We start from the raw sequence: 12,020 nt of genomic DNA on the forward strand, positions 1-12,020 counted from the left end.
TACTCTTGAGCCATTCACAGGATAAGCAAACGTCACACATTGGCATATGCACAAGGCATTTCTCCTACACACACCAGTGTGAGCAATACACACACAATGGTCATATATGTTGCCTTTTCACTGTATACAGGACAGTGTGAGTGGCATACATCATCACTGACTTTGTATAGGACAGTGTGGGTGACACACAGTCTGTAAGAGTAAGTGCCCACTGTGTGTTGCTCACACTGTGAAATGCAGACTTCTCTGTCATCCAGTGTATAATCATCATTTACCTGTACCAGGTCTGTATCCTTCTCCTTAAATGTAGTGACTGCATCTCCATCACCATAATCTCTAAACACGTGTATTTTAACAACCACGATGTAAAACAGTGACCTTTTTGACATCCCTTCCATCCACTATTAACCCATGCCTTTTGTTTTTGATAGCTCAGCGATAGTAAATGGATCTAGAGGGGCTGAGGTAGGCCCTCTGGATCCATTTGCCCCCTAAACAGGTCTCTAATACCTTCTCATACCCAGTCAGGTCTATCCTTCAGTTTCCTGGCTCCATGGGGAGACAAACCCAGACTCTTCAGTCTAACTGATCTCCCCCGAGCCTAGGCAACATTCTCTATGCTTTTTCCAATGCAATCACATTATTGGGTGTTCATGGGGTACTCAAACACAGCTTGCAGGTGGCATGTCGGACTTTTATAACCTCTATGTTTGCCAAGCAGTCACTAAAGAGGACAAACACAGGGCATTCATAACCAGACACATGACTCCATTGTGAGGCATTCACACAACATTCATAGCCTTTGGTGAATGGGCATCCTGCTTGTTGGTGGGGATATTTTGGACTGTGTGTTTTTGTGGTATTCCTTTAATGTAGGGCAGAAGGGAGTAACAACTCCAGGCCATAACAGGAACATGCATTTTAGTCACGGGTCCTGTGGATGCATTTACACGAAGTCGCGTACCCACCTTATTTGCAACAATTCTTTTGTTGCTCTGTAACAAAGATGCGGAGCAACATTTCCTTCCCCTCTTTCTCCCTCAATCAGTCTCAGTTTGACTGCACTTCCTGAAAAAACAGCAGCAATAATCCGAAGATTTTTGCTGTTGTTTTTCTGCAGCAGGGTGGATGTGCTAGACCCCAACCCTCTTCTCTTAAACAGCATCCCATGTAGTGACACTGTGAGACCAGTCGGAGTTCTGCAGCACAGAAAGAGGCCTATCACCCCTCGTTGTCCACAACAACCAAGGTGTCCATCTGTACTGGCCTAATTTGCCCAGGCTTGGCCCTCTAAACCTTTCTCATCTATGTATTTGTCCAAACATTGCAAATGTACTCACATCCACCACTTCCTCTGGCACCTTGTTCCACCCACCCACGTCCCTCTGTGTGAAGAAGTTGCTCCTCGGGTCCCCTTTAAATCTTTCCCCTTAATCATTGCCCTCAAGAGTTAGTCTAGCCACCCTGGGAACACGTCTGTGACCTTTCACCTTAGCTAGCCCTCATGATCGAAAACCTCAAAAGGGTTGCCCCAGAACCTCCTGCACCCCAGGAGGAACGTTTGCAACCTCTCCTTGCCAGATGTCCCACCCCCAACCGTTTCTGACAGATTAGCTTTGCCCTGGTGTATTACTTTAACTGATGGACCAGTTTTTTTTCCTCAATTTTTTTTCCTTAATTTTAATTTAGACATACAGCACAGTTATAGGCCCTGTTGGTCCATGAGCCCGTGCCTCCAAAATACCCCAATTAACCTACAAGGGTGGAAGGAAACCGGAGCACTCAGAGGAAACCCACACAAACAGGGGAGATATTGCAGAGTGCAACCTCCTTACAGACAGCACAGGATTCAAACCCAATTCACTGGTGCATTGCACTAACCATGCCACCCACGATGTTACAAGATCACAAGATATAGGAGCAGAAGTAGGTCCACTGGCCCATCAAGTCTGCTCCACCATTCTAATCATGATCCAAACCATCCTCCCACTCAGTCCCACTCCCCAGCTTTCTCCCCATAACCCTTGAAGTCGTGACTAATCAAATACCTGTCAATCTCTGCCTTAAATACACCCAACGACCTTGTTTCCACACCCACCTGTGACAAGAAGTTACACAGACTCACGATCCTCTGACTTAAGAAATTTTTCCATGTCTCTATTTTAAATGGACGCCCATTTATCTGGTTATGCTCTCTTGTCCTAGAATCCCCTACCACAAGAAACATCCTTGCCACTTTTACTCTGTCCAGCCTTTCTTTCAAAATGCCTCTAGGAGGTCTCCCCTCATCCTTCTGTATTCCAACAAGTACAGTTCAAGAGCTGACAATTGTTCCTCACGTGCTAACCCTTTCATTCATGGTATCATTCTTATAACTTTTCTCTGAACCTTCTCCAATGCTAGCACACCTTTTTGAAACTAAGGTGCCCAAAACTGTACACAGTACTCCAAATGAGGTCTCACAAGTACTCAATAGAGTCTCAACATTACATCCCTGCTCTTATACGTTATGTTGAAACTAATTGAGTTCTGGGAAGTGGGAGTGAGTGGGAGGATGGTTTGGATCATGATTAGAATGGTGGAGCAGACTTGATGGGCCAATGGACCTACTTCTGCTCCTATATCTTGTGATCTTGTAAACATCGTGGGTGGCACGGTTAGTGCAATGCACCAGTGAATTGGGTCTGAATCCTGTGCTGTCTGTAAGGAGGTTGAACGTTCTCCCCGTTTTTGTGTGGGTTTCCTCTGAGTGCTCCGGTTTCCTTCCACCCTTCAAAACGCTCCCCCACTGATACTTCAGTCACTGGCACTGCTTCATCCCCCAAAAGGAGGTTGTGTTTCACTCTTTCTAGTCAGGCCTTCTCAACATATTGTTCAAAAAAGCTCAGTTCAGAAACTGCCCTGTCCACAGCATTTACACAATGGGAGTTCCAGTCAATCAGAGGGAAGTTGAAGTCACCCATTGATACCTTATTGTTCAGACTGTGAGCTCCCTCCACATTTCCTCCTCTAGTTCCTACTTGCCGTAGGGACCAATGATAAACCCCATCAAAGTGGTCATCCCCTTCTCATTTCTACATTCCACCCACTGAGCCTCATTAGTCCTTCCCTCAAGAATATTCTCCTGAGGAACTGCCATAATATTCACTTCCAAGAGCAACACCAACTCCCTCACTTCCCTATCTCCACCTTTCCCTCACCTGTAGCATTTGTTCCCTGGTACACTGATCTGCCAGTCCTGCCCCTTCCATACCCATATTCCAGTAACCACTACAATGTCCCAGTCCTGCGTACCACACCACATCGAGTTCATTGACCTTACCCGTTCAACCTCCAGCATGAAACTATTCAATGCACCACCATGGAGTCTCATGACACAAATTTGTGCCAGGTTATTTCCAGATTTCTCCGTTGGGATACTCGATCTTACAGAGGACCCTTGCCATTTATCTCTCTCTGTTTGCACCTTCTCGAAGCTGTGACCTTCACTGCTCTCCCTGAGTTACACGGGGAATTCTGCAGGGGTACAGTGCCATATACTAACACGTTGGAGAAACTCAGCAGGTCATGCAGCATTCACAGGAAGTAAAGGGTAGCCAACCTTTTGGGCCTGGGGCCTTCGTCAGATAGAAACAAAAACAGGCAGATACCTAAATAAAAGGTTGGGGGTGAGGGGGAGGAAGAGAGGAGGGAGAAAGGGGGAGGGAGAAGAGCACAGGCTAATAGATTAAAGGTCATAGGAAATTGGAGGTCGATGTGAAAGCTGTCTGATTCGAGAGTACCTAGACCAGTGGTTCTCAACCTTTTTCTTTCCACTCACATATCACTTTAAGTCATCCCTATGCCATCGGTGTTCTGTGATTAGTAAGGGGTTGCTTAAGGTGGTATGTTAGTGGGAAGGGAAGGTTGAGAATTACTGCTCTAGACCCAATAGTTACTGAAATATTTTGCTTGAGAGAAATTGTCATTGGCCCACTTCCTTTAGAGTTATGAAACTGTGCACATAACGAATCAATTAGGTACGATTAAAACAGAGGTTTTCAAACTTTTTCTTTCCACCCACATGCCACCTTAAGCAATCCTTTACTAATCACAGAGCACCAATGATGTAGGGATTACTTAAGGAGGTATGTGAGTGGAAAGAAAAAGATTGGGACCCCCTGGCCAAGACGGAATATTAGGTGCTGTTTCTCCAATTTGCAGGCAACCTCAGTTTGGCAGTGCATGAGGCCATGTACAGATATGTCAGTGTGGGAACGGTGTGTGGATTTGAAATGGTTGACCACTGAGAGGTCCTTGCTGTTGTAGCAGGCAGAACGAAGATTCTTCCAGTATGTGTCCAGTCTCCCCAATGTAAAGGAGGCCACACTGGGAACCCCGAATGCAGCAGATAACTCCTGCAGATTCACAATAAAGTGTTGCATTTGTAAGAATTGTTTGGGGCCCTGAGGAAGGAGGTGTAGGCACAATTGCAGCATTTCTTGCCATCGCAGGGGTAGGTACTGAGGGAGACGACTCTGGATTCTCATGTCACACCCATTCACTTTGCTCCTCCAGCCCCTCCCTTCTCAGTAAGCAGTGTTCTATTTCTGATCCATTTTCCTGAAACCTGAGCTTTCCTCTCTCCCCACACATGCTGCCTGATCTGTTGAGTTCCTGCAGGATTATCTGTTTTTGTTGCAGACTTCTGGCATCTCAGTGCTTTGTTTTGTTTAAAGGTCCACCCACTTCCTCGTGGAGGGATACCCATTCAAAGAGGGGAATGGAGTCTTTCCTAATATCCTTCTTACCGACTCTCCAAGGTGCACCAACCACAGTGGGCATCAAGAGCTCCCAAACACTCCTGGCAGGTCTGGAACTGGTCACAGGAGGCAACTCTCACCCGACTGACCTGTGAAAAGCAAGAAAATAGAGACAAGGACTCAGAAACAGAATGGCCAATGGGAGATCGATAGGGAACAGGATGACCAGTGATTCAGTGGACAGGACAGTGAGTAACAGGAGGCTCCAAATAATTCACCAAGCCTACAACCACTCAGTGAACAGCAGCAAAGCTCATGGGAGATCTGGATAAGCTGCCTCCAGGGCCAGTCAAACTCCAAGGGTTGGTGAAAACTGCACCAGCTGTGTGTGGAGGAGGTGAGAGTGGGGGCCTGAGGTGCTGAACAGTGCAATCTCATCACAGTGAGCACCGGCAACTCTCAGCATGCTCACACAACAGGGAGAGGGGACAAGACACTCGGGATGGACAGGGAGGACTGGACGTTCAATACAGGGCAGAGAGTCCCTGCAATCTGGACAGGGCATTTCGGTCAGATTCAAGGAGTGCAATTCATTTCACTGGTCTGCAACTGTTCCTGTGGACAGCAAACGGCCTGCGTGTGTGCCCATGGACAATAACCAGCCTGCATCTGTGCCTGCGTACATTGACCGACCTGTGTCTGTGCCTGGACACAATGTCCGACCTGTGTCTGTGCCTGGACTCAATGACCAACCTGTGTCTATGCTTGTGAACAATAACCAGTCTGTGTCTGTGTCTGTGGATATTGACCGGACCACAAGTGTCTGTGGACAATAACCAGTCTGTGCCTGTGGATATTGACCAGCCTGTCTCTGTCTGTGGATATTGATTGGACCACACGTGTGCCTGTGGACATTAACTGGCCTGCATGTTTGCCCGTGGACAATAACCAGTCTGCGTTGGTGCCTATGAACAATGAGCAGCCTGTGTGTGTGCCTGTGGGCAATAACTAGCCTGCATACGTGCCTGTGGACAATAACTAGCCTGCATACGTGCCTGTGGACAATAATCCACTTACATGAGTGCCTGCACTAAATCCCAGTATGGCCAGGAAGTGACATCTACATTTCAGTGTGCCCCAGGGTGTACTGTACCTTTTATTCTTTGCTCTCTTGGCAGTAACTTACAATTTAAATATTGAGTGAAATGACCGCATAAATGGTAAGGGGGCATGGGGGGAGGGGGGTTGGCTAGGTCGGCTTCAACTCTGCACACACAGGGTTGGGATAGATCTAAAATTAAATGGGAAGCGGATATTGGTTTTATTTTTTCTGAAGAGGATTGGTTAGATATTTGTTATGATAGTGTAACTAGATTGATAAATGCACATTAGGAATGATTAATTACAATTTTTTACATCAATTATATTTGACACCAGAAAAATTTTAAAAATATGGTTTTAATGAATCAGATTTGTGTTTTAGATGTGGTGATACGGTTGGAACTTTTTTTCATGCTGTTTGGTTATGTATACATATACAACCTTTTTGGAAGAAAATTCAATCATTTTTAGAATACCTGTATAAGATTAAAATAGTTTTAGATCCAACAGTATTTTTATTGGGTAGTTTGCAACCTCTGAAAGGTTTTGGATTAGATAAATTCCAACTTGCTTTTGTGTATTTAGCTTTATCTGTAGCGAAAAAATGTATTGCTAGTACGTGGAAAGATACGAATATGATTGATATTAATAGATGGCATAATGAGATGAAATATTGTTTAATAATGGAAAAATTATGTATGTTTTGCATGATAATTATAATTTTTTTATTAATAAGTGGTTTTTATACTCAGAATATTTACATTTCAATTTATATTGATTAGATTTTAATATGTATATTTAACTTTTTCTTTAATATTCTTCTTTTTTATGGCTCTCCTTAGGAGAATTGGCTGAAGGGAGGGGGTTTTTTTTTCTTTTTTTCTCTATATATATATATATATATTAAAAAGTTCATGTTCATGTTTAATTGCTGTATATGTCATATTATTTGTTTTTTGAACGAATAAATAAAGTTTAAAAAAAATCTCTCTACACACCTGATAAGTTGTCATCACATAGAGGTAGTTCTGGTCTTCAGGGTCAAAGTGCATGATGTGATGGACGGTCTCACCTGGAGCCACTGGAAGAACCTCCCTCTTCACCACCAGCAGGTCCCGCTGCAGCGTTAGCTGGAAGATCAAAGGCAGATGCTGGCTCCTCCACCACTGCCACGTCCCCGCCCCACACAATCGCCTCCTTTTCGTACATGGAACGAGAACTAGAGGGCATGGGTCAAGAGTGAAGGGGGAGATGTATAGGGGGAACATCGAGGGGAGGGGTGGAACTTGGTGAAAATGAGCTGAAGTGCGAGCTTGATTTCAACATTTAAGAGAAGATTGGATAGGTTCACAAATGGGAGGGATGTGGAGGGCTATGGTCTGGGCCCAGGTCAATAGGACTAAGTAGAATAAAAGTTTGACACAGATTAGATGGGCCAAAAGGCCTGTTTCTGTGCTGTAGTGTTTTTTTACGGTTCAATGGCACGCAGGTAGCCCAGACAGGTCACAGAGTCTGTGCCCATTGTGAGGAAGATCCTTCCTTGACTTGCCTTTATATCCAGTTTAAGCTCTGGGTACTGGCTACATCTCCTGCCAGTGCTGGAAAGTGCCCAAGGCCAGCCCCACTAGTGCTGGGTTCTTCCTGCACGCACTCAGGCACGGCAGGTGTCAGAGGCTGCCAGTGTGGGGTTGGGCCTGCCACGGAGAGCCATGCTGCGCCCCAGGTGGCTCACGCCCAGCGGAGTCAGCCTTCTAGCAGAAACCTCTAGAAATAATGAACATCTGAAGGTGAGATGTATCCGGAGGTGTCGTACAGGGAAATACTGCAGCCCAAATGAACACAACAAGATTCCACAAACAGCCACAGGTTAATGGGCATGGAGGGTCCTTTTCCAATGTGATTGGCGGGCAAAGTTTCTTTTCAGTGACTCCCCACGGTGAGAGCAGGCAATCCTCAGTGTGATATCAGCTTCCAATGACACTGTTGGCTGTGGGTTGTGCATGCACAGGGACAACCTGTGCAGGAGATGAACACAGCAGACAGGGGGTGGGGTAGAAACCCACCCTTTCTGGCATAGTTTCTTCCCCCCCCACCCCAATACTGCTGCAAGGCACTAAAACCTGATCCCAGTGTACAAGCAGAGACTGATGTTGGGCCAGCAATGTCTGGGTCCAGAGCTGGTCTCTGGTTCAGTAGCTAAACCATACCTCAGAGTGAGAAGGATGAGCAGGGTTCATGACGGTTAAGGGGGTGCCAATGGCCAGGAGGGAGGGATAGGCACCAGGGCTGTCTGCAGGAGGAGCAGACTGGAGCATGTGGAGTGACCATACCTTCAGCAGGCTCCCTTTGGCTGTGCCCAGAAACACCACAGTGTAGTTATTCAGACCCGACACCGCCACTGAGGTCAGGCCCCGCTCCACCACAATCGGTGAAGCCTTCACTGGTTCCCTGATGGACAGAGGATGCTGCAGATGGGCAGCCCCGCAATCCAGCTGTTCCGCATGGAGCTGGGGAAAGAGCATACCAGGTCCCGTTAGCATTCTCCTGAAGCATGGGCAAACTCCCTGTGCATGGATACCCATCCCCTGCCCAGGTCACCAAGTCCCTACCCAGGGATGCACACCCCAGGCCCAAGATCACCCACCTCCTGCCCATGGGACATGCACTAACAAGAAGTTAGGGATGCCTGTGTTCCAAGACCAGGGACCTAGTCCTGACCTGCAGTCCCCTAAACCCACCACCCTGCTTCTCCCTCTGTGTTCTCTGTGCGACACTCATACAGCCCTTCTCTGTTGCATTCTCTCCAGCTGTGAAATGACCACATACTGTCCACAAAAAAATCCAGCCACGTGGATAGTCCACAGTGTCATCTTTTTTCTCACTTTTTTATTTCACAGAATTCTCATGTGGATCTGTATTTTATTGAGTTGGAGGTATTGAATCAATTCACTAAGCAGAAATAAACCACTGGAACATCATTTCTTTTTACTCCTTCATCCACTTCCCCCATTTAACAAAGTTTAGTACTCCATCAATTCTTCATGTAGCTGCCTTCTACTCAACCCAGGATCAATCTTCCTCTGTTTGTACTGGCAGAACTTCCAAAGACCTGTCAATCCCTGCTGACATTACCAGGAGGCCAATCCAAGAAACGTGCACAAATTCAGTAGATCAAACTCAAACAATCCTTCACATCGTTCTCATTCACCCATTTCCTGAAAATTGCATAATCTCGCAACCAATATTCACCCTGCTGCAATTTATATCCATCTGTTCCTTTTTTTGATTAATCACTTTGCATCTCAGGATAGTTTTGTGCAATCACGCCCACTGCCATCTTGATCACTTCCTTCCATCTGTTCCTGTAAGCACTCCTTCCCATTCTCCCAGTTGCTCTCTCGTATCTGTTCTGATGATACTGCTTTTTATCCATAATGTTCTTGCTATTTCTTCCTTTTTGCCTCTGCACCATAGTTTAAAGGCTTCTCGACCACCTGTTCCACCTCCTGAATTCCTGCCCCCACTCCTCTCTTCTATTGTCAAAGGGAAGAGCACATTTAAAGTGATCATTGTCAATAAGAGCTGACATTTGGTCATTGATTACTTTGAGATTCAAAACCCCACACATGCCCCAGTCGTGTGTATCAAGCAAAGTTAAAGACAGCAACAAACATTCTGCTGGAGGAACTCAGTGAGGTTGAGGAACGTCAGTGGGGTTGAGGAATGTCAGTGGGGTTGAGGAACGTCAGTGGGTTGAGGAATGTCAGTGGGTTGAGGAACGACAGTGGGGTTGAGGAACATCAGTGGGTTGAGGAATGCCAGTGGGTTGAGGAATGACAGTGGGGTTGAGGAACGTCACTGGGGTTGAGGAACTTCAGTGGGTGGAGGAACGTCAGTGGGTTGAGGAACGTCAGTGGGGTTGAGGAACATCAGTGGGTTGAGGAACGACAGTGAGGCTGAGGAATGTCAATGGGTTGAGGAACGTCAGTGGGTTGAGGAACGTCAGTGGGAGAAAAGGAATAGGTGATGTTCATCGAGACTGGGAGAGACAGTGTTGAAAACTGATTTTTAAAAAAAAGGTAAGAGCTCTGTTGTTTGTGAAATATATAAATAATTTGGGTGGAAAAGTAGATGGATGGCGAGTTAGTTTGTAGATCGGTGGAGCTGTGGACAATGTAGAGAGTTATCAGAGGATACAACAGGTTATAGGTTTGTTACAGGTATGGGCAGAGAAAATGGCAGGCAGAATTTAATCTGGACAAGTGTGAGGTGTTGCACGTTGGGAGGTCCAATGTCAGGGGAATGTATACAGCTAATGACAGGGCTCATAAAACCAAAGGTATTCAGAGGGATCTGGGGGTCCAGGCCCACAGCTCCTTTCAAGTCGTCAAATAAGTAGATCAGATGGGATCAAAGGTGAATGGGATGCTTGACTTCATTGGGCAGGGCATTGAGTATAAAAATAAGAAGGTCACATTGCAGTAAAATATATGGCGGTGCTGCCAGAGCTGTTGTTACTGCAGTGCTGCCACTGGTATGGACCCAGGGAGAGCGGGGAGCGGAGACATCAGCGGGACAAATATTTCACACAGAGGGTGATGGGTGCCTGGAACAGGCTGCCAGAAGCCATGGTGGAAGCCAATACAATAGTGGTGTTCAAAAGGCTTCAGGATAGACACATGAACATGAAGGGGATGGAGAGATATTCATCAACATTCCATGTAGGATCCTAATGCCCATTCAACTGCCTACGTGTCTGTACAGCATTTAATGGTAGAGGAACTGATAGTGTTTTATTTAAAATCCTGCAACCACAATGTCTGTGCTGGTGCCACCTGTGTTCGGTAGAAGCCTGCAACCCACACAGGCTGCGGGCAACTTGAAGTCAAATGACTCACATCAGGCTGCAGGCTGCTGAAGACTAGTTCATGAGAACCAAGTATCAAAACTGGGATTTAAGAGGGTACTGAGAACGAAAAGGGTTCCCGAAGGGCCCTGGGCACTGAAAGCTTTCTCATCAATGTTGGAGGTTTGGATCTGGGCTCAGGTTGCGGATGGTTGGAACTGAACAGGAGTCTGTGCAACTGCAGAAGCAATGAATGTGTGTCCATGGTCACTCAATGTCTCTGAGGGGACTCTCTTTTACTTTACTTTCTTTGACAGTAAGGGGTGCCAGGTAATGCTAATGCTGAATCTTTGTCTGCCTTATGGCAGACTAAAGGCAATTCTGTGTAATATTACATTCCCGTTTTATTACAGGACAATAAATAGTATCTGATCTGATATAAAACTTTGGTCAGGCCACACTTGGAATACTGGTTGGAGTTCTGGTTGGCCCATTTCAGAAAGGATGTGTATGCGATGGACTGAGCCACGTTCACAATCTTCTTCAGTTTCTTGTGGCCTTGAGCAGAGCATTTCCTTCCCCACACAGTGATGCATCCTGATAGGATCCTTTCAATGGCCCACCTATAAGACCACAAGACATGAGCAAAAATAGTCTATTCAGCCCCTCAAATCTGCCCCGCCATTTAATCATGAGCTGATCCATTTTCCCACTCAGCCCCAATGCCCATAACCTTTGATGCTCTGACTAATCAAGAACCTATCAATCTCTATCTTAAATACACCTAATGACTTGGCCTCCATAACTGCCTGTGACAACAAATTCCACAGATTTACCAACCTCTGGCTGAAGAAATTCCTCCGCATCTCTGTTCTAGGTTGGCACCCTTCAATCCTGAAGTTATGTCTTCTTGCCCTAGACTCTTCCACCAAGGGAAACTACTTTTCTATATTTACTCTGTCCATGCCTTACAACATTTGAAATGTTTCATTGAGATCCCCCCTCATTCTCCTAAATTCCAATGCATGCAGGCCAAGAACTGTCAAACGTTGTGTGGTGATACACCACTAGCCTACTGCAGGGGGCGATCTCTGTACCTGCAGGAAGACCACTGGAGGATAGACTACAAATGGCCAGCTGTCAATCTGCTGACCTGAATAGACCCCTAAGGGGCTAACTCCACCTGGCCAGCTGTCAATCATCCGACCGGGATATAGTCCTGAGCCAGCCTCTCCCGAGCCAGTCACTCGAGAGCCACTATCACAGCCACAACTGCAGCAGAGACTTTGAGCCAAATAAAGCCTGTTGTACAGTCTTTGAGTTTGTGTCTG

General features: G+C 46.2%; 1 protein-coding gene across 1 annotated transcript in view; it reads right to left on the reverse strand.

Moving 5' to 3' along the window:
* The window catches only part of plxnd1 (plexin D1), a 116,130-nt gene that overhangs the window by 73,583 nt on the left and 30,527 nt on the right, over positions 1–12,020 (reverse strand). Inside the window, exons 2-4 of the mRNA XM_069936897.1 lie at positions 8,174–8,350; positions 6,842–6,973; positions 4,791–4,891 (exon numbers count right to left, since the gene is read on the reverse strand). Of these exons, the coding sequence (XP_069792998.1) occupies positions 4,791–4,891; positions 6,842–6,973; positions 8,174–8,350 (410 nt within the window). The remainder of the gene's footprint in view (positions 1–4,790; positions 4,892–6,841; positions 6,974–8,173; positions 8,351–12,020) is intronic.

The sequence above is a fragment of the Narcine bancroftii genome, chromosome 5 (assembly GCF_036971445.1).
Source record: "Narcine bancroftii isolate sNarBan1 chromosome 5, sNarBan1.hap1, whole genome shotgun sequence".
Classification (NCBI taxonomy): domain Eukaryota; kingdom Metazoa; phylum Chordata; class Chondrichthyes; order Torpediniformes; family Narcinidae; genus Narcine; species Narcine bancroftii.